General features: G+C 41.7%; 1 protein-coding gene across 11 annotated transcripts in view; it reads left to right on the top strand.

Annotated features, from left to right (window-relative positions):
• SPATA13 (spermatogenesis associated 13) overlaps positions 1–23,453 on the top strand; it is a 122,307-nt gene extending 98,854 nt beyond the window's left edge. For all 11 annotated transcript variants that reach the window (XM_027821587.3, XM_037891245.2, XM_043530866.1 and 8 more), the window contains 4 exons: positions 7,344–7,473; positions 8,044–8,416; positions 16,072–16,146; positions 17,043–23,453. In XM_027821587.3, the coding sequence (XP_027677388.2) occupies positions 7,344–7,473; positions 8,044–8,416; positions 16,072–16,146; positions 17,043–17,224 (760 nt within the window). In that variant the 3' untranslated portion in view covers positions 17,225–23,453. The remainder of the gene's footprint in view (positions 1–7,343; positions 7,474–8,043; positions 8,417–16,071; positions 16,147–17,042) is intronic.
• Positions 23,454–23,907: the final 454 nt, after the last annotated feature.

Raw genomic sequence — 23,907 nt, 5'->3', positions numbered from 1 at the left:
TAGATTTGGTCAGGCAGTGGATGACAACCTGCCTCCTTCTGATCAATGGCAAAGCTGTGATTGACTTCAGTGGGGACAGAATTTCACCCAATATGTTTATCATCCTGGGTCTATGTGAAAAAATATTTCAGAAACAATATACAGGTTAAATAGTCACCCTTGACTATAAGGGGACTGATCTGGAGAGAGAGACACACACACACACAGGAAGAGTGAGAGAGAGGGAGGGAAGAAAGGAAGGAAGGAGAAGAGATTTGTAAACCAGAGTGAAAAAACACCAAGGGAAAAATGAGCAAGGGATACATGTAGGGAATAAAAGGAAAGAATTAGAAAAGAGAAGTGTCTCAGGGTATGTCAACACAGCAGAGAAAAACCTGCAGCTGGACTGTACCAGCCGACTCGGGCTTGCCAGGCTCGGACTGGAGGGCTGTTTGATTGCTAGGTTGACTTCCCTCTCACCCCTCACGGTTCTAGAGTCAGCCACAGATTTTTCTTTGCTGTGTAGACACACCCGTAGAGATAGAAAAGGTGAAGATAGTCTTAGAAGAACAACATAAACTGAACATGTTTAATAGTATTAAACACTGAAAAATTATGTTCAAGGGGAAAAAGGATACTGAAAAATCCTTATGAAATGATGTAGTTAGATTCTGCCAGAAACAAGTGAATCAAAGGCGGGGATGGGGGAAAGAGGGAACAACCAGTATAGAAAGACTAAATAATTTTGTGGTGGAAAAATATATTAATATATTACCCAGATTATCTACATTCATTGTTACTATCTTCAGTGTAGGAAACAACCCTGGACATAGGGACTTACTTAGGCAAAACTCCCTCCAAAGGAATATTTGCTGGTGATCTGAGAATCACTCATGTGTATGGATCTTCATTCAGTGTTTTGTTAACTGGCAGCCAGTTCAGGAAATGACCATTTCCTTTGCTATTACTGCACTCTTTTTTAACCCAGTAATCTCTTCTGCAGTATATACTTTTCCAGATGATGCCCATGATTCAACTGTCTTGGGTTTTTATCAGTCGTTTTGATGTCTTTTTTTTTTTTTTTTTTTTTTTAACCATTTTCCCCTTCAAAATTTCTTCAGAGCCCTCACAAAATTCACTTAGAAAATGCTTATCTGTGCTCTGTGGAAAGAGGCCATGGGCTTCCCTTGGTCTGAGCTGTTTAATTTTGTTCACTAAATGTGCAAAGGAACTGAGGCTGAGTCATTTTCTCAACTCACCATGAGGATCCCAGTTTATCAGACCTAAGAGAGCCTATGTGGTAACCAGAAACAGACTTTGCCTTCTTCACAGGATCATAGTTGGTTCTGCTTAATAAAGAATGATCTCCTTTCTGTAGAATACTGAACCAAACTATAGAACTTAATAGAGATTAAATACCTGCTTTAGTTCTGCACATGTCTCAAGAAATTCTGTAGGTTGGTATAAAAACGGTTGAAAGATTATCATTCTCTGTTAAATTACATTATTGTAGTCATTTATATAAATCCCTATCTAATATTGGTTTAATCCCCATTATACTGTATAGGACTTTTCTATAATAGATATGAGAACACAAGTCTGCAAAACCGACTTGTTACTTGAGATATACGCAGAACCATTCAGCTACATGCATTGTTGTCGTCATCATCATCATTACTCCCATAACCACATTGGTCATTGGCGCACCATCACTGATGAGCAATCAACCAATTGTCTCCACCCCTGACGATCGTGTGTCGGTGCTTGAGTCTCCGCGAAGTCCATTCCTGTCCACTCTTTTATGTTGTCAATCCATCTCTTCTTCTGTCTACCTCTTCTTCTCTTCCCCTGTACTGTCCCTTGGAGGATGATCTTGTTACATGGCCATACCACTTCAGCTTGTGCTTCTTCACGGTTGTCAGGAGGTCTTCATATGACCCAGCTCATTGGGTAATGATGATGCAGACCTCTTCATTAGTGACGTGATCGAAGTAGGAGATGCCCAGGAGTTTACGGAAGTATCTCATCCCCACTACCTGTATTTTCCGTTCAAGTTCTGCCGTAAGGTTCCATGTCTCGCACGCATACAGAAAAATGGAAATGACCAATGTGTGCAGCAGTTTCAGTTTGGATTCCAGGGAGATGTTCTTATTCCTCTAAATTGGCTTACCTTTGCCACTGCCGCTGTTTGCGCAGTTCTTGCCTGAATTTCTGCCTTGGATCCTTCATCAGTGATGATTGCCCCCAAATACTTGAACTGTTTCACTGTCTCCAGCTCTTGTCCACTGACAATGATATGTGAGCTGATCCCATCACATTTGTTTGTCATCAACTTGGTTTTCTCTGCACTGATTTCCATGCCATATTTTGCAGAGGTTTCATCCAATCGTTTCACAAGGTTGGCAATGTGACCTTGTGATGCTAAATTTTTGGCTGCGGCAAAGGTAAATCGTGAGGCCAAGGTTCACCAGAACCAAGTTTGACTTAGAAAGACTCAGAGACTGAAACATTGCAGTCATTCCAAGCAATGATCGGCAGAAAATTTGCCCCGTTGCTTGCTCTAGAGGAAGACGTAGAAACAGTGATCAAGAATTTCAGTGCTGTAATGAATGAGGCAGCAATGGACATCCTTGAGAAACATCGTAAGAAGACAAAACCATGGGTCACAAATAAAATACTACAAATGTGTGACAGAAGAGAACTTCAGAGAGATAAGAACAGCACTGAGGGAGCTGATAAATACAGAGTGATTGACAGAAAGATCAAGAAAGGAATGAAGGTGTCCAAGGAGACATGGATTGAAAAACAATGCTCTAAAATTGAAGAGTGTGTCAATAATAAAAATAGCAAACGAGCCTTCCAGGCTGTAAAATATCTGACAAAGGAAAGATGGACCAAAGCTAACACAATTCAAGACAAAGGGACAGAAGAAAGGGACATCATCAATGGGTGGGCAAACTACTGCTCTGATCTATACAACCACCAGACAAATGGAGATCCTAGTGTCTTAGACAACCCAGATTCAACAGATGAGGATGACTTTCCAATACTACATGAAGAAGTGGAGACAGCTGTGAAATCACTCAAGAATGGAAAAGCTATAGGTATTGACAACATCCCAGCCGAACTGATGAAATTCAGAGGAGAAATAGTAATAGATGTACTCACTAAGATCTGCAACAAGATCGGCAGACCGGTGAGTGGCCCTCCACGTGGACACAGTCACTAATCATCACTGTACAAAAGAAAGGCAACCTGCAATTGTGTCAAAATTACCGGACCATAAGCTTAATTAGCCATCCCAGCAAAGTGATGTTAAAAGTCATTTTGAACAGATTGAAGCCACAAGCGGAGAATATCACCGCTGAAGAGCAGGCTGGCTTTCGTGCTGGAAGAAGTACCACAGAATAGATTTTCAACCTTTGTGTTCTATGTGAGAAGTACTTACAACACCAGCAGGACATCTACCATGTCCTTATTGACTTCAAGGAGGCATTTGACAGAGTATGGCACAAAGCTCTCTGGGCAACCATGAAGAAGTACAATGTTGGTTGCAAGCTTATTCTTACCATTAAACAACTGTATGCCAAGGCCAGCAGTGCAGTTCTCGTCAATGGCACAATAGGAGTGTGGTTTTGCATCACTGTTGGACTCTGGCAAGGCTGCCTTCTTTCGCCCACACTGTTCAATATCTACTTGGAGCACTGTCGTCATGGAACTTAAAATTAGGAATTTAATTTTGTTCTGTATGTTTTCCTCCTAATTTAAGTGATGAATTAATGTGTAGTGCATGCTAGTGCACACTTAGTATGTGGATTGCCTGACTGTAATTTAAACTATAGTCCATTCATTTAGTAAGCAAGCAGTGAATCCGAGTTTCTGGCATGCACTCTATAAACCATACAAAGTTGAACTGAGACCCAACTAACTGGCTTTACTAAGAACTCATGAAAAGCACTGTTATGGGCAAGATCTGTGTATAAGCTTGGGCTGTCAGAGGTTAAAGGGTGATTTTATCCTCTCCCGCTCCTCCAATATCTTTGTTTATTGTAAAATCCAGAGGCCAGATAATGTGTTGGTATAAATCAATGTAGCTCCACTGAAGTCATAAATCATTAATAAATAGCCATTCTAAGTACTTCCCTGTGCTGATTTACTTTCTGAATAAATTAAGCTTTTATCTTTAAAAGTTTGTGTTTCTAGCCCTTATGGTTGCAAGGAAAAGGTTCTATCTATGAACCAGTCTGCAGAGACCTAGCCTGAAACAATCTCTCTGGGTCCATGGTTTGCAGCATTTACCTTGGAAAAATTCCCATTGAATACAATGAAATTTTTGCTGGTGGAGGTAGTGCAGGATTTAGCTCAATAAGAGAGATGGATTATTGCCATTCAGTTCCATGGTTACTGCCATTATTCAGCTCCATGGTTAACTTGGAACCCCATGATATCAACTTGAATACCAGTATGTGTAGCTGTTTCACTGCTGGTAACTTTTGAGCAGGATCATCCAGTAATATTGGGCTGTAGGTAGACCTAGGGCAGGGTACCATCAGCCTCCCCCACATTTTCTGTTTCCCTCTCTTCCACCATACTCACCCACACAACCCAGGCAAAAGAAGATTGTTTTAGATTGGTGGAGCTGCTTTCTTCTTCATTTAAACTTTAGTATTTTGTTTCAAAACTAATTATTATTTTTCAAATGCCCAAAAATGTGTGAGAGGCACCACAGAACAGTTAAAGACACAAAGCTTATAGTCTGCCAGTAAGGGCACCTGTTACACAACAAGTGATAGTCATAGACAGATCAAAAAGAGGGGGACTAAGATAGGAAGGGCAAGGGAAACTGATGAGATTATGCGGTTACTCAATAAGGCATGTCCACCCTTACATCTGTGCGATTTTGTTAGCGTTACTCTCACTTCTTATGTGTGTTGTTGCAGAAGTGAGTTTCTAGTGGGGATCTGAATAAGGAGAGGAAGGTGGATTGTGAACACACACATGCAGTGCCACTGGTAAGGCAGAAGCATCTGAGGAAACCTGCGGAAGTGGAGGGGACAGCCAGGGCTCTCAGTCTTGCCCCTCAAATACCTGTTTACATGTAATGGCCCAGCCTGTCAGCAGCCATTAATCAATTCCTCTGTGTTTGCTGGGAGGTCGGTAAAATGATGTCCAGTGGCCAATTGATGACATTGGTATGTTGGTCGATTTGCACAAAACACGGAGTACAAAAAACACTAGCACTTAACAGAAGTACCACGTGAAGGTTCTCGTCTTCCTCCCAAACTTCTGTGACCAAGTAGCTTCACTTACCAGCCACACTGAGGCAGGATTCCAACGTAAGTTGAAGACAAGAATCACCCTTGTTGATTGTCCTTGGCATATGACACTGTCTGGAGACAGGGCCTCCTCCTCAAGGTCTCCCGCATCATTCACTGCCGGTGAACAGTCTGCCTCTTGGCGGCGATGACTGGGGATCGCCGCTTTAAGGTACACCTTAATGGCCAGATCAGTAGACCAAGAACTCTTAACTTGGGCATCCCTCAGAGCTCTGTCCTGGCCCCAATACCTTTTAATTTACACACCATGGCTATACCAGCAACAGAGTCAAGGAAATTCATGTATGCAGTTGATATTGCCCTAGTTGTTCAGCACAGAAGCCTCCATACAATCAGCTGCACCCTAACCTGAGACCTTAGCACAATGGCTGATTATTTCCAATGCGGGAAATTTAAGCCTAATCCAAAAAACAGCATGGTAACTGCTTTCCATCTGAACAATAAAATGGCTAATACCAAACTAGATGTACAGTTCTGTGGTGAGAGCGTCAGTCATGAAGCTAATCCAAAGTATCTTGGCGTTACACTGGACTGGAGTTTGACCTTTTGACAACACCTCGAGAACACCCGTGATAAGGTCAGGTCTCATGTCACGCTTATCAGAAAATTGGCTGGAACATCATGGGACTCCAGTCCATGGACCTTATGAACTGCAACAATTGCCTTGGTATATTCTGCAGCTGAATATTGTGCACCAGTACTGTCTCATAGTAGTCACACTAAACTCCTTGACACTCAACTCGATAATGCTATGGTCATTATGTCAGGGTTGCTCAAATCCACTCCAGTTGACTGGTTCCCAATCCTATTGCACATCCAGCCTCCACAGATTAGAAGAGCTGCTCAGACATCTTGCTTTCTTAATCATGTCAATGCAAAAACGAGGATCCCACTGCACCATGACCTGCAGAATCCACCGAAGATGAGATTAAAATCACGCAACCCTCTATGGAACCGTATGAAGATCCTTACACCCAACTTTGATGCTGAGGCTTAATGGAGAGTCACATGGAGCACTTGACCACTCAAAACAGCTCATCACTGATGCTCTTGAGAAACCACCGGGTTTTGATTTATGTCAGAAAGACTGGTGCAGATTGAATCGCATTAGGACATCTCATGGGAGATGTGGACAAACCCTCTTTAAGTGGAAAATGAGGCATACACCTGTATGCGAATATGGTCACCAGGCACAAACAATAGAGCACATCATATCTGAATGTCCCCTTCATTCTTTTGCCGAGGGCCTGAAGGACATTCACCAGCTCACTGCTGTGGCAATGTGCTGGCTATCAAACTTAGCAACAACTACGTATTTATATCTATCTACCCAAGCCATATGGAGGAAGAATAAGAATCAATCCCTTCTCCTTTCATTTCTCCTTCATTGTGCTCACGACCCCCATAACTCACAAGAGCTAGGTAGATTTCAGCCACTCCTCATCCTCTGGATCCTTTCATTGGTCTTTCTAAGAAGAATCCTTGTATGAGACAGAAGAGGACATTCCTCTCACCGCCTATAACATTGCAGCTAAGCAGCTGGGACACAAAGCTGTGCTCCCCTTATCAAGTCACCTCAGTCCCAAGCCTCACTTCCAGCTACTCGGGAAGAGGGAGAGGAAAATATATCTAGAAATAAATTATTAAAGAGAACATCATTTTACACAACTGGATTCCTGTTATAAATTAACTCTTTGGGTGAAACCATGTCCCCATTGAAGTCGATGGGAGTGGTGCCATTGATTTCAATGGAGCCTGGATATCACAGCTTAGGTTTGATTCTCCACCTCCTTCCCCTGTGTGTAGTAATTTACACCTGTGCAAAGTGGGTGATAGGGTAGCATAGAATTGTGTAAATGACTATATAAGATGCAAGGTAGTGGGGAATCAGGCCCTTCAGGTTTAAGAACTCTGGTTAGGGGGTAAATAGATACTGTAGAGAATCACGCTTCACTCAGTCAGTTAAACTGTGTTGATGTGTTATATCCAGTGCATATAATGTGTTTGAAATCTGCTTCCATTTTACAGTGATTATAACAATATACAGGCAGCGTACGAGGCCATGAAGAATGTAGCATGCCTCATCAATGAGCGCAAACGAAGGCTGGAAAGCATAGACAAGATTGCATGCTGGCAAGTGTCTATTGTTGATTGGGAGGTAGGTGTCATTCTTCCATTTTCATGAAATATTTAAAATTAAAATGTACTTAAATGACTTCTGGGGGAATCTTTCTTTCTATGGTAGTAGTTTATGGTGCATACATTTCATGTGGTCCTTGTTCAGTTAAAAGTTGAGTTGCTTCATTTGCAATGACCATTATTGATTATCTTATCTCTTACTCAGAAAGAGCAACGGTTATAACACGCGTTTGTATCTGTGAGATTACAAAGACATGTTGAAAGAGAACAAAATGTATTTTCTTTTAGGTTGGGACCATTATATCCCATTCTGATTTCTTGATAGTTCTACACGCGGGTAACTCCATTGACTTCAATGAAGTGACACCTGGTTTGCACTGGTGAAACTGAGAGCAGAATCAAACCCATATTTTTGTGAATATAACTTGATCTACCTTTTATATTTATAGATTTTTTAAAAGGTTTATTGAAACAGAAGTACAGTTCTGTCTGTCATATGACTAAATGCTACAAAAATAATAATTAGTAATATGATAATCTCTTAAACCTGTGTATTTATTTATTACACATACACTTCTATATATTTTAGGGGCAGGATGTTTTAGCCAGAAGCTCAGAACTGATCCACTCGGGCGAATTGACCAAAATCTCAAAGCAAGGCAAAAGCCAGCAGAGGATTTTTTTCCTTTTTGACCATCAGCTTGTGTTTTGTAAGAAGGACCTGCTGCGAAGGGACATGTTATATTACAAAGGTCGGATTGATCTGGATGAGATGGAACTTGTGGATACTGAGGATGGCAAAGATAAGGACTTTAACATTAATATCAAGAACGCTTTCAAAACTGTGAATAGAGCAACAGAAGAGGTTCATTTGTTTTGTGCAAAAAAACAGGAAGATAAGAAAAGATGGTTGGAGGCATGTGAAAATGAAAGGCGAAGAGTGCAGGAAGACAAAGAAATGGGTGAGTGCAAAGATTTACAGTGTGGGGGAGTTTAAATCAAAAGGCAAAGTTTGGATTTCTCTCCTTTTTGGCTCTATGCGAATGGCCTGTTTACCAGACACAAACTTCAGCTATACAAGCAAGTGTCTGTTGTTTCCTATTCCATTGTGTCAGCTCTGTGATCCTGAAACTGGGGATTGGAGCAGCCATGGCTCTGTGGTGGGTTACATCTTGCACAACACAAGGAGCAGAAGGCAGGATTAGTGCACTAACTGCAGCACAGACTACTCATCGAGAGCAAAAATCTGTCCCCTGCTGAAAAGCTTTTTGGAGGGAGATTCTACAGGGATGGGGAAAGGAATGCTCACTCTTTGGTCATGGAGCATCAGTAAAACTGCCCCACAGCCACTTTTGCAGCCCTAGATCAACAGTAGCTCCTTAATCCCCATTCTGTGGCCTCCCCCTGCTCTCCCGCTAGTCCTCTCAGAGCAGGTATGCAGCAAGAGGCCCTGTGTAGCCGACCTCTAGCGTATGGGGTGGGGTGGAATCCCTCAAGCTCCCTCTGACTGCATATGTAGTTTATGTAGTTCTACTGGGTTATTGGGGGCCTTCCACAGCTTCAGAGATGTGAGAGAATTTGCCTCATGAGCGGGAGCTTAGAGTGCCAGTAACAATAACCTGACAAACCAGTACCAAGGGCTTGTTCACAGGTGAAACACTACAGCTAGGGTCGGCAACCTATGGCACGCATGCCAAAGACGGCACGGGAGCCAATTTTTAATGCCATTAAAATTCCTGCCTGGCCCGGCCCACTCTTTTCCACCCCCCGCCCACCGCTCTCTCCTTGCAGGGCAGGCAAGCTTCCCCCTCCCCCGCCTCTTCCCCCAGTGTGCTGGGTTCCTGCCCCTTCTTCTCTCCCTCCCTGCGGCTGATCAGCTGACAGCCCTTGCTATGGAGGGGGAGAGGGAAAAGTGGAACTGCAGCACACTCTCTGCTCTGGGGACCTTGGGGAGGGGGGTGGAATCAGGGCATATCACCTCCAGCCCCCTGCCGTGAGCCGCTCTGGGCAGGGGGCTGGAGCACCCCCACGACCCCAGGCACACCCCCAGCCCTCTGCCCTGACTCCTGCATCCCCTCACACACACCCCAGCCCTCTGCCAGACCCCTGCACCCCCCTCACACACCCCCAGATCCTCTGCCCTGACCCCTGAACCCTCCTCACACACACCCCTGCCCTGAGCACTAAACGGGAGCTCCTGCACACACACCCTGCATTCCCACCTGCACCCCTCACACCAAATGGGAGCTGCCCAGGTAAGCACTCCACACCCAAACCTCCTGCCCCAACCCTGAACCCCCTCCCTCATTCTAGCTCCTGGCCAGACCCTGCACCCCAACGTGCTCCTTCACCCCCAGCCCTGGTCTCAGCACACTCCTACCCTCATCTCAGTGCAGAGAGAGGAAGAGAATGGCTAGAACCAGGGAGAAGGTAGGTACCTACTCTATGTGGACAGGGCCGGGATCCCAGACCGGCAGCGGGTTGAGCGGCGCTGGCAGCCGGGACCCTGGCTGGTAGGAGCTGGCGGCCAGAACCCCAGACCGGCAGCGGACTGAGCAGCAGCGGGCTGAGCCGCTCAGCCCACTGTTGGTCTGGGGTCCCGGCCGCCGGCCCTGCTCAGCCCACTGCCAGTCTGGGGTTCTGGCTGCCGGCCCCTTGCCAGCTGGGGTCCCGACCGCAGGCCCCGCTCAGCCTGCTGCCGGCCTAGGTGAATGGAACCCCAGGCCGGCAGCGGGCTGAGCGGGCCAGCAGGGTAAGATCAGCATTTTAATTTAATTTTAAATGAAGCTTCTTAAACATTTTGAAAACCTTGTTTACATACGAGAATAGTTTAGTTATATAATATATAGACTTACAGAGCTAGACCTTCTCAAAAACATTAAAATGTATTATTGGCACATGAAACCTTAAATTAAAGTGAATAAATGAAGACTCGGCACACCACTTCTGAAAGGTTGCTGACCCCTGCACTACAGCAACAGCACTGCAGCTGGACTTCCGTGGAGACGCTGCCTATGCTGACAGGAGGGGTTCTCCCATTGGCATAGGTAGTCCACCTTCCCGAGAAGTGGTAGCTAGGTCGATGCAAGAATTCTTCCATCGACCTAACACTGTCTGCACCCGGGATTAGGCTGCTTAACTGCGTCGCTCAGGGGTGTGGATTTTTCACACCCCTGCGCTATGTAGCAGGGTTGATCTAACATTTTAGCATGGACTACACCTTATATGTGAACTAGTGGTTGGCAGCCACTTTTCTAAAGAGCATTTTATTATAAAGCCAAGCAGTAGTATCCTTAGGTCTGTGCAACCAATGTAATATAGCAGCACTTAGCCAAGTTACAGAGGAGGAAAGGCCTAATCATAAGTGAGGAGGGGAATGGGTAGGACCCTGCATGTCTGACATTGGATAGGGCCTTGCAAATTCTAGGGCCAGCTTTGGGCCAAAATGTATCCTGTGAGAGTGTGCATTTGGGATTTTAATTTAAAATTATGCTTGTTTCACAGTTTAACATTGGGCATAACAGCTTCAGTTTAATAAAATTAATGGTAAAAGATTCAGCAGAATTGCACTGAGAAAATAGAGACATAAGAGGACAGTAGTGATAGGAAACATAAAACTGATTTTTACATTCCTAAGGCAACAGTGGGAGGGAAAAAATCCCTCTGTGTGTGTGTGTGTTTGTGTGTATAATGTATGATGGCTGCTCTCTGTTATGACATTTATCTTTGAGGGGGAGAGATGGGATAACTCATAAGTAACATTCTTCAGGACTGAAATGGCTCTAAATGACAGCAAATTAAAATCCAAAGTGCTCTGAATGTGATTTCCTGGATGACATAACTCACGAGTTATTAAAACTTTAACATGATTCATAGCCTCATATTCCCAACCCATCAATAAAGTTGGAGCAATCCCTATGTACGCTGAGGCCGATTCTGATCTCACACCAGTGCAACCCCATTGACTTTAATGGACTTCCTCCTGATTTACACCAGTGTAATTGAAACAAGAATCAGGCCTCTTGTGTATATATTATAGGTAGTGATTGTTCTCTGTTAGGCCATTATTTTCTCTCCTGATGAAAGACTCAATAGTTTATGGCTCTAAAGTTATCCTTCTCCTTATTCATGAAAATAAATGTCATGAGCAATCAGTTGTCCCTCAACAACAAAAACACTACACACACACACAACCACGTAATGAAAGAAAAAGTCAAGAAATTACCAGCTAATACTCCAACATCAGCCTTAACTTTCCCCCATGGACCATACGTTACAAGTAGCCAAAGGCAGCTGGTACCCAAAATAAATGATGGAGCTGAGACAACTAAACAAACCACCTTGCAAATTAGTTTCCCTATTCTCCCTTGCTCTGCAGTGCACTGGGAGCCTATACGCCTTTTGGGCACCCCAGCCATTGTTTTCAGAAGCAGCTTCTACATGGAGTGCACACACTGCCCATGCACACATTTATCACTATTGAGCCCATCTCCAGACTACTGAATATTAGCCCAGCAGAGCTCTAAGACAACATGTGCATTGGGGCAGGATGGCTGACTGGGAAATAGAAAAACAGTGTAGTGCATTTGGGGACTAATATACAATCTATCCCATTTATCACAACGAAACGACTCAAACTAGCCCAAGCTGTCCAAAAAATGAGAGGGAATAATAGTGAATAGATTGTCACGTCAAGGAGGAGGGCTCCCCTGTTTCCAAAACAAAATACAACATCCCCACCCTACCCCAGCCCCCGCTTAATTTCCAAATTCTTGATGGGCCTTATCTCCATTAAACCTGATGACTGGCCACATTGCAGTTGGGGATTTGTGAATTGGACTGGGCAAAAGGAGATCAACAGCTAATCTTTGTCCATCTTTGGACCTTTCCAAGGTTCAGTTAACTCCTCCACTTTAGCTTTGTGAGCCAGGATCTGAGCTCTTTACAGTTATAGCAGTTCCTTTCCGGGGGTTCCACAAAAATGGAACCAAGAGAGTATGCAGGACAGCCCAAATTTCTAAGAAGTAGCTGTGTTAGTCCCAGGATATTAGAGAGACAAGGCGGGTGAAATAATCTTTTATTGGACCAAATTCTGTTGGGTAAAAAATAAAAAAAGCTTTTGAGAGCTTGTCTCTCACCAAGCAGAAGTTAGTCCAATAAGAGTTATTATTTCACCCACCTTGTCAGCCCAAATACTACACATTTTGGAGATTTTGAAGCACATACTAGTGGACCCAGACAGTACTGCTATCTGCTGTTGCTGGCGCCTTCTGCTGCTGGCAGAGCTATGTACATTTCATCAAAACTCTGATGGTGGGAGAGAAGGTTTGGAACCTTCCTACAAGAAAACACATGGGTGATTGGGTGCTTCCCCAAAAAGTAATATTGCAACAAAAATAGCCACATAAAAAGTCCTGAGATTAATAAGACTGAGGAATACTATTCTAAGGAAAGTTGCAGCAGCCAAATCCCTGAATTGTTTATTTTACATTTTATACTTTAATGTATAATCTCATGATTTAACTGGCAGTGGGCACTATAATAATTAAGATAATAACTTAGCATTTATAGAGGGCCTGATCATGCATATCTTATAGTCCCAACATTTCCATTGTATTCAATGCAAGGAGTGCAAGTTAGGGCTTTATATCTACAAAACATTGTACAAACATTAATTAGTGATGTGTGTAGCAAATAAAACCAGAACAGTAAGAAAATATATTTTCTATAATGTTAGATTCATAAATCCAGCTTTTTATATCACTGGGTATGTGTGTGAAATGTAAGCTGCTGTAAAATATCTTTTATCAAACATTTCAAATGCTTGTTCAGACCAGGAGCACCAGAAGCTCCCTAGAAGTTGGAGGAGGTATCAGCGTCCAAAACATGGCCCTGCCTCCGCTTCGCCTCTTACCCCCAAGGTCCCACCCCCCATCGCTTGTCCTTAAGGCAGGTAAAAAGTAGGAGGCCATAGCCCTTCCACTTTTAAAAGTGATGGGGCCATGCCACCTGGCCACCCCATTCCAGCACCCATGGTTCAGATCTAGTAGTACCCCATGTTATATAGATATCTTATGCTATAGAAGGGATGGTTCAGATTTAATGTCCAAATCCACATCATTTATGTTGCTATGCCCTCGTAAGTCTCTAGGGCTTGGATCTCTTCTTCATTACCCAGGAGAGTTTGTTTTCTAAAATTTCGCTTTTTTGGCATAGTTGAACACTATCCTTTAGCCAAAGCCAGTGGAAGACCTCTGGTATTCTCAACCTTGAACATCTTGTTGGATTTTGTAATTTATCATGCTGGAATTCAGATGAAGACTCTAATTTAAGTATTCAAGGAACAAATAAATCATTCTTCAAATTCTAAAGCTTGAATGACTAGTTCTGTTTTCAAAGACATTTCAGTAGAGGTCAGAGCCTCCCAAACCATATCCAACTCTTCTGAGCTATTCTGAGTGCATGCTGGGAACGGGCCACAACCAGCAGCTCTTTCTCCAAAACCACTAATGGTAGATCTAAGAAAACAGTCTGCTTCCTGCTGCTGCAACTTTTTGATTTCTTTGGCTGCTTTTTTGTCTCCAGGAAGAGAAAAAAGAATTGAATAATTACAAATGAAATAAAAGGAGTAACCAGTAACTGAAAGAGTATGGCCAGATTATATTAAAAACAGTCACTCGAGGGATGTAACTCCTCCATGAACACAGGCCAGAAAGTGCAGGGAATTCAAAATAATTCAAAAGTGTGAATGAAGAGCAGAATGGAATCCAAGTGGCTGCTTTGTTGGGCCACCTGGCTTTGGGTTGCAGCACTTTTCAGTCCATTGTATATATGAGAATGGAATGAGAAGCAACACTCACACACCTTTTTAGTTGTGCTAATATAACACATTCATGTGCTGCAAACAATATGCACAGTTACTAGATGAATCTCACACATAGTTGGGGATTGGTCCTGCTTTGAGCAGGGGGTTGGACTAGATGACCTCCTGAGGTCCCTTCCGACCCTGATATTCTATGATAGGGAGAGGGGACTAGAACTTCAGTACTTGAACTCCAAAAACATAGTCCATTAGATGTAAGGAACAATTGCTTTAGCTACACTAATAGCAGTTGCCTGTCCTCTCTGGGAGCCAGCCTCTCTCAGCCACATTGAAATCCCTCATACACTTAACACTACTACAATATGATGGGATAACATGATTTTGGCAATTAATTTATCTTTAAATATTCATGGTAAATAGGCCCAATGGCCTGCGATGGGATGTTAGATGGGGTGGGATCTGAGTTACTACAGAAAATTCTTTCCTGGGTATCTTGCTGATGAATCTTGCCCATACGCTCAGGGTTTAGCTGATCACCATATTTGGGGTCGGGAAGGAATTTTCCTCCAGGGCAGATGGGAAGAGGCCCTGGAGGTTTTTCGCCTTCCTCTGTAGCACGGGGCACGGGTCACTTGCTGTAGGATTCTCTGCTCCTTGAGGTCTTTAAACCATGATTTGAGGACTTCAATAGCTCAGACATAGGTGAGAGGTTTTTTGCAGGAGTGGGTGGGTGAGATTCTGTGGCCTGCGTTGTGCAGGAGGTCAGACTAGATGATCATAATGGTCCCTTCTGACCTTAATATCTATGAATCTATTACAGTAAATTGTTAGGTTAGACCAGGGTATCATGTAACATGACACTGACCATGTAAATGTGTGAACAAGTGTATTTAATATCCCTCACTACACTGACATGCATAACACACGCCAAAGAAGGCTACAAGCTCATCTTGCAGTACTGTACATTAGTTAAAAGAAACCACCATCTGGTTTGTTCAAACTGAAGACATTAAATTTTGTAAAATGCCAGTTTAACAGTGACGTAGTTTGAAATTCATTCATATTCTTAGAGGAGCTTTTCAGCTTTTAAAATATTCATTTTTATTAAATTTGGATCAACATAGATAAAATGCATAATACAAATACAGTAAACACAGGAACAGCAAATATTGGAGTGTTGGTCTGAGGAAAATGGGTTCAGTTTTCTTTTACAGAATACAAGCAGAATTATGTCTATACATACTGTGACCTTACTTTTCTCTTACCAGCTTTACACCAGTATAACTCTAATGACTTCATTTAGTTATCCCAGGTTTATCCCAGTGTGAGTGAGAAGAGAATCAAGCCTTGTATTTATCTCTCCTAGCAATCCAAAACTGGTTTGTGGATCCACTGGCCCCCAAAGTGTCATAAATCCACATAATCTCCCTAGGTGTTAGTTTGCTTTGTCATCACTAATTTAGCTGTCAGAGTTGTAAAATGAGGTAGCTAGTCAGTTCCCCAAAGACCACCAGCTAGAGATAATTATTTCAGCACAGGTTGGCATCAATTTGTGCTCAAAGGGCCAAATTAGTATCTCAGTTATGCCAGTGCAATGCCAGAGTTAAACTGGTGAAACAGTAAAATCTGGACCAGTATTTCTCAAAAACGTATGGTACATTACTAATAAGAATTATTTAAAAATCACTAAAGTATAATTTTAAAAGTGTTTGCTGAAATGTTTTTTAATTTACTGTTATCAAATAGCAGATACAATATCTTAATACTGAGACCCTCATGTACTTTAAAATCCAGGAATGGAAATCTCAGAAAATCAAAAGAAACAAGCCATGCAAAATGCCAGAAGATCAAGGCATGGAAAAATTAAAGGTGAGTATTTAAGTACTATTGTAAGTTTTAAATATTTTATTTAATTTTTCTAGAATTCAACACTATTGATTTAAAATATTCCTTGGACCCAGATTTTGTTATGTTCAAAATAAAACTCTAAATTGTTTTGTGTGTGTGAGAGAGAGAGATTTGTATCACTTTTTGTTGGGTTGAGTGGATGAGTTGAGCAGCTGGGAGTCAACTGGGTCTGAGTGGGCAGTTTGTTGTGGGTGCTTTCCTGGAAGGTTGGAAGAGGAATGACTTTTGTCTTTGTTCAAATGCATCAGTGTCAAAATTTTCATCTGCAGCTGAGACATTCTTATGTGCATATTAATATGTAAACATATCTATCACTCAATAGATATGAATGAATGGCATGTTACAAATTGGGCCAGATTTTCAGGGCAATGGCTGTAAAATATTGATCAGGAGATTGTGATCACAATACTCAAATGTTAAAGTCTGAGAGCATTACCTTGGAAAACTGTTTTCCCCTCCAAGGTACCTTTTCTTTACCAGTAAGAACATTTTACATAATCTTACCCAGCTATTGCTTAAAAAGTCAAAGTGTCTGCTACATTAGCCATCTTTCCTCTTAAAAGCACAATGCTCCTGCACATGTTGCCTGGTTTTGTGAAACTACTGCTGATTTTCTGGACAATACTGTAAAGTTATTTTAGGTCATACAATTATTTGTTTTTTACCCGATCAAAATTAAGACCAAAATAGAAAAGTGGAAAGTCAGATATGGTAAGTTCTGATCTACTCCTATTGAATATGATGGCAAGATTCAGACTTCACTGAGAGCTGCATTTGGCCCATATGCTCTGTGCATTTTCTCTGGGTTGGTTACTTTGTCATTTGTCTCACACATTCTTAATTTTTTCCTTCTGCAGGTATAAGTTATAATGGATGTCCCATGCCTCCTCCACACCAGAGTTTACATCCTATTCATCAACGCCACATCACTGTGCCCACCAGCATTCCACAGCAGCAGGTCTTTGCCCTGGCAGAACCCAAACGAAAGCCATCCCTTTTCTGGCACACTTTCAACAAACTTACCCCATTCAAGAAGTGAGAGGGCTAAAGTCATTGGAAGGACACTGGTTGAAGGAGAGATGTCTTCTTGAGAAGAACCTTTGGGACGCAGTTGAATATGTTTGAGCTGGAAAACTGTGAATCCTCTCTTTTGGAGGGAAAGACTTAGGCTCTGCCTGAGCCAAAACATCACCTTTGTCTAGAAGGAAAATGAAGTTCATGAGGTTCTATGACGAAGAATCCAGATGGTTCTGAAGTAAATGTTGACATGCATCAATAAGCATTGCTAATGAGGAGCACATCACTTGGTGACGAAGGCAAATTGCTGTTATTCTATAGTAGCAGCATCTAATCTCTTTTTTTAGTCACACTTCATTAATGGTAGGGTCATTTGAACATTTCATTTTTCTTAATAGTGAATTGATGGCCAAATTTAGAATTAGGAAGGAATTCTTCCCTCAGGACATATTGGCAAGGGATTTTAGGAGAATTTTCTCCGTCCTTTGGATCACTGAGCAGGGGTCATCCATCAGGATCAGGTTAGTGAATCCCACCTGATTTCACTTGATGTGATGCAGAAACTAGTGGACCTCAACACTTCCTGTCTTTTTCAATGTTCCTGTACATTTGCCAAATGGCAATAGGAAGTCCCGCAAGGCCTTATCTTCTACGTTAGAATAGAGAAATTTTTTGACTCCATATTACGGAAAAATGAACAAAAAAAGACTGCAAGGATTTATGTATTTACTGCAATAAGGACCGGAAAGAGGAAGGACCCACCGAATGATTCTTTCCAACCAAGGTACCATACTGCATTCTTGTATGCGCTGCCATATACATTTCATTTCTTGCCCACACCTCCTATCCTGTGAGACTCGTCTCTGTAATTCCAATATGGCTGTGTTTCAGTATAAAAACTAAAGTGTTTTGTTTTTTTAATCAAATGAAGATAATGTGAACATACAAAAATGCCAGGTTAAGGAACCATGAGAGACTACTAGATAGTTTTGGTTATATAATTCACACCGTAAATTCTGTCTGCATACAACTTTCCAGATAAAGTCTATGAACTGTAACAAAAGTTTCCATCAAGTTCCTGAAGCTGTCTTTGATTCTGAGCCTCTTACACATCAGTCAAGTGACAGTGGGGTTTTATTACTTCAAAATATTAAAGAGAAGATGCCATCAGTATTGACAAAGGACATTGGTGGAATCAGAAATGGGCTTTGACTGAGAACCATCAGTTTCTCTTGGAGAAGGATGACCTTTTTTTGTGCTAAGGTCAGCTCTGGCCAGGATCTGTAGTATATGGTTTGCACTGCTCTATTTTGCTTTGCTTGTGACATGAAGTTGATTTGAAAGAATACCCTTAAAAAAAATCCAGTATGAGAAAACAGTATCTTGGAACTGGCAGCACTGATCATTTTTCTCAGTGGTCATGTGTAATGCTAATGAGAGTTATTAACAAGTATGGAGGAGAGACTCCATAGGTTTCAGCACTGGTTTGTAAAGGATTTATTTCAAATATTTTCCCATTACAAGATTCCTATGCTGCTGATAAGGGGCATTATCTAATAATAAAGGCAGTTCCAGGAGTGTTCTTTGACAAATGAACATAATCTTCTTTGCCATGAATGTGTAAAAATATGTGAAGAACAAATAAGAGGTTAACGGGCAGGCATCTTATCGACAATGTAAAAAGCCTTATTTTAAACTTTGCTGTTGTTACTCTCTCTGTTTTTACTTGTAGCCAGTCTTGTAGAGTCCAAAAGTTGGAGTGTAAAATAATTTAATAACCATGGTAGCTTCTACAAAGCATGAACAAGCTCACTAAGGATGCACACTAATAAATGTTTGTCAATAGATGTGTTAAAAAAATACTTCAATTTTTGATGGACACAGACATGACCTTTTACTAACAAGTGGTTTTAACTTTAAGTGATGCATTTTGGGAACAGTACATTTGAAATGCCTTCTGTACATAGCTTATCAATAACTGGGAAGATCTGCTGATGCTGAACTCAGTTGTCCAGTGTGTGGTGAACCTTAGTGCTCGTGTTTTTTTCATATTTATTGGTGGAGTGAAAACCTGAAATGTTTACGAACTGCTTCATGGCAGATCAAATTATTCACAGGCATTTTTTTTTCTAAGCAATTTGGATTGATCCAATTTGGAAAAAAAAAGTGTGCGGGAAAGTCAGCGAAATAACTTGCTGGGTGCTTTGAGGGTATTTTTTTAATGTCTGTGTAAAATAAGCCACCTCCTTTCAGATTTTTTAAAGATAATTCTGAATGTTCAGTGTAAGTATAAGGACTATATTTCCAGATCAAGCCACCTAAACTTGTGCTCCCACTAAAATGGGGTAGCCATGTTGTATTTCTCAGTAGCCATTTGTCTTAACAGTTGCCCAGTTCTGCTGTAGGAGTGCAAGTTATGCGCATGCAGCTGGCATGCAGACGTTTTTGAAGACCTAGCTTCTCCACACACATTTGGAAAGTTTTGCCCTAGACACAGGAAAAGACTCTTGGGCTGCACTGTACACCCAGCTGTTCCTCCACCCCGTCAGCTTTCTATGTCATACTGGCATGAGCCTAAAGCGTTTGAGAGGCGCATCCATGGTTACACACTTGTCTTAGATAAAACTTATTCCACTCCGAAAAGCTAGTTCCTGTGGCAATAGTGGAAAGAAAATTAGATTTCTGAATGTACTTACTCACATGTGAATATCTACAAAGGCTCTTCTTTGCATAGCAGTGCTTAGCCTTGGGAATGAAGGCAAAGGTTTGAATGTGTTTTTTGGATGCACGAGTTCCTTTCTTCAGGAGAACCTCATTCATTTCAACGAGATGCAAGGCAAAGCATTTCATGATGCAGATTATTCAGGATAGGTTTTATGTACAGTATATTGCATTTTATCTGGTTTATTGGTTTATCATCTTCTGTGTGTCTTTCCATGCAGCCTAATCTTGCACCAGGTGGGAAAAAGAGAGAGCAATATGGCATGTTTATGTACATTTTATTGGCTAATTTATTCATCCATGGTCTAAGAATGTGCTCACTTGATGGCAGGATGACACAAAATGGGCCAAAGGGAGACTCCATCACAGGGTTTTGAAGATATCATAGTTAAACACTGTTACATTATCCAACAATCAAAGCACCTATTAACCAAGAAGTTCAGCATGATTGTAGAGTCTTCATGGAAGAACAGTTGCAAATTAAATATGATGGCTAGTAGTTTATCAAAATTTACCTTGAAAAGAACTTTGTTATCGTCTTACTCCTGATGAAATGGCTTTTCATGTGCATATCAATAGAAAAATCAGAATTCAATAGCTGTTAATTTCATCCCACTTTTCTTTGCTTTAAGTTATTTCATGTTCTAGTGCAACAATTAAGCACAGCTGTGCCTCATGTAGACATAGCACAGCCGGGGAGAGCCTTCCTTATTACCTATTGAGCAGATAAACTCAGACTTTTAGCTTGAAAAGCATTAAAACAATCTTCCTTGAATGTGTTCCCTTTGGGTTAGGATAATGCCAAAATGTAACTGCATCTAAAAGATTTGATCTTACTACAAAATAAGTTTGTTTTACAAGTGGCTTTTGCCATGCTGAATTGCACATTGATTTTTAACAGTAAAAAGCAGCGAAGGAGTTTGAAGATAGACTACGTGAATATTCCGCATTTAGTTATTTTTTATATTATCATAACTTGGAGTTTGGGAGCCAAAGGTTCTTAGCCATAAAGAATAGAGTACCTTTCATTGATGGCCTTTCTTTTTCTATGTCTGTGGCATTTGTATTTACGAGATACCTTCTGAATGATCCTGTAATTTAAGACTTTCTGTTGTAAATATTAGAGATGACTTGCATATGTATTTTACTTGACAAATGTTTCTGTAACATTTTATCTTATGTACATGCTTTGTGCATTTTACCATCTGCGTGCTGTTACACATTGTAAATCAAGTGTCATGGCTACAGAACAGATGAATTGGCTGTTGACAGCTAAAGTACAATGTATAGGACTGCGGTGACTTCTTCTGAAGTAATCAGTGTGTTGCAAGATTTATTTCCGCTCAGTACGTGGTTTGTCAAAATGAATCTATTTTCTGGAAATGAGTACAAACCTACATTTGTATTATTTTGTTCTCACTATATGTTTTAATTAAATAATGTACAAAGCTGAAATTCCTCAGCAGTTTGTCTTATAAAATTATATTGTGCAGTTTTTAAAAATGGTGGCTGGTTTTGTTGTCTCATACATCTTTTCACTGGGGTTTTAAATACTTCTAATATCACATTTCTTTAGAGCCAAAAATGTAATGTCCTCCTCTATTGGTTTTATGATTGTACCCACTTACACTGTATAGCCTGGATTAATTTTAAACAAAACCACTTAAGTTTGACTCCAGATTTTAACTCTTCATCATTAAGAAAATATTTTAAACCTGGTTTTGCCCCAACTACATGTCTCTACCATCATTGCTCCTCGCCACCTTTCGTCAGACAGACAGTACCCATCAGTCCCCCTTGGAAGTAAATAAAAGTGTAGCATTTTCTGGCACTAATGAAATTGGTGCTGAACAGAGGATAATTCCATTCTGCAGCAACTTTTGGGGTTTCAAAATTTTCCCTTCCACATGGGAATAAAAACAATATTTTGAACATTTTTTCAAAAATGGATTTATGTCAGGGGAGGTGTGCGTGTGTGCATGCACATGCAAGCTATGGGCTGGACAGTGGATAGAGTTGTAGGAGACCCAAGTCCAAATCCCTGCTCTGCCTAATTCAGAGCAGTTTTTTATCCCAGATTTCTCTGCTTCAGGCGCAGAAGGGACTTATCACAACTGGGATGTGGGCAGTCTGACTTAGTGGTTGGAGCAGGATTTGGGAGTCAGGCCGAGATATATACTAGGTCAGAGGGCAAACTGAGTGTCAGGAGCCTGGCAGGGTCAGGTTACCAGGACATAAGCAGCAGGAACAGGTATTGCAAGGGAAGCAGCCCTGAGCAGGCCGAACACAGTTGCATGGACAACTTTCTGTTCCTGTGCTTGGGTTAAATTGAGGCTGGGGACCAATCCAGACCCCCATGGTTCCACCAATCAGAGCCTAGGACTACGGTCCTCTACTAGAATTCAGCTCTGTTATTCTAGCAGCTCTTAGCAGGTCCCAGGATGGAAGGTTGGGACTACCTAGCTCTTATAGAGCCCTGTGGGCCAGGGTGCAAGACCTCTGGTCCCTGTCAGGGCTTAAGTCCCACATCCCTAGCTACCAGGCTACAGAGCGGAGGGAGAGTCTCTCTCTCGCCCTCAGAACAGAAAACCCCCTTTTTGACTAAATCACCACAAAATGTTCTGTCTTTGAAAGAGCATATGTTACAGAAATTTCATGTCAAAAATATTCTGACCTGCTCTTGTGTTGGCAGAATGATAGGGCTTGCAAATTCCTTTCCCTTCCTCTCAAAACTTGAACGTTTGACTTCCACCATTTGGCTGCCCCAGAAAATGAGAATTAAATGGGCCTTTCAAAGCCTGGATCTCCTGTGTGGCATTGAAACAAACAGATTGTATCAAGGCCCTAAACTGTGTGGTTTCTTGCATTGTTACCAACTGCATAAATAGCCTACAAGGACTCTCTTCTCAGATAGCACGCTCAGGTGGCAGTCCCGATGGGCTATTGCTGTACACAGGAAATGTATGATTGTAATGTGTCTCTTCTCTCCTCTCCTCGCCATCTTAGATGTTCAGATACCACAGTGAGGTGCACAATATGAATAGATAGAGAGCTAATGGCATGAAGCTTGAGGAAATATAGGAGCTACACATTGCAGTCAGTCTTCTAAGAAGTTTGAAATTCAACTGGGTGCAGTGGGCATATTCCTGCTCTTAAGTTCTCAAGTATCTTGAAATTAGGACACAATCCTGTGAAGTGTTCAGGACCCTTAACTCCTGTTTGTCTTCGCTGAGGATCAGCACCAACGAGAAAGGGGCTTTAAGTTCATAGCATATGTATATGCATATTATACTGCCAGTTGATTTCAAAGGGCACGTGGTCACACATCACTGGGTAATTTAAGACAAGGATTTGGACCTTTGCATATAGCCTCAAAGAAGGAAGCAAAATATTAAATATTTAGACTGAAATAAACAGCTCCAGGAAAATATACATTTGCTATGTGTTCAATGTAACCTGCAAAGAAAAATAATTCGATTTTTCCTTTTTTAAAAATTGTTTGTGATGCATAAAGGTGGTTTGAAATATTGGATTTTTGTCCCCTGCATATTTTTTAAAATATTAAAATTAGAAATTCAGCGTGTCCTGATCACACAAACTGCCATCATAAAAACTGGCTTTTTGACGGGCCAGACCACAAAGAAAGCTTCGCTATAGAGAGAGTCAGGGATGTTTCCTATTTGGAAAGCTGAGCACCATCGGCTGGAAATTCATATGCTGCCACTAATAAATATTTCGGTTTGTGATGGGGCACTCACCTCTCATCAGTGCCTCCTGTCAGCTGGGCATGGTGCGCCAACCTTTCTGCTCCTGGCACTCCCTGTAGATTGTTGGCCTCATTAGGTGGATCTTTAGCGGCTCAGTCCTTCAGGCAAGTCTCACAATCTGAAATGGATGAACCCTTTCTAGGGCAAGGAAAGTCCAACAAACTATCTGCCCTTATTAGGTTCTTGAGCTCTGTCTGTGGGCTCTTTGAATCCATCC

This window comes from Chelonia mydas, chromosome 1 (genome assembly GCF_015237465.2).
Source record: "Chelonia mydas isolate rCheMyd1 chromosome 1, rCheMyd1.pri.v2, whole genome shotgun sequence".
Taxonomy (NCBI): Eukaryota; Metazoa; Chordata; order Testudines; family Cheloniidae; genus Chelonia; species Chelonia mydas.
This window is presented reverse-complemented; position numbering and strand designations above follow the sequence as displayed.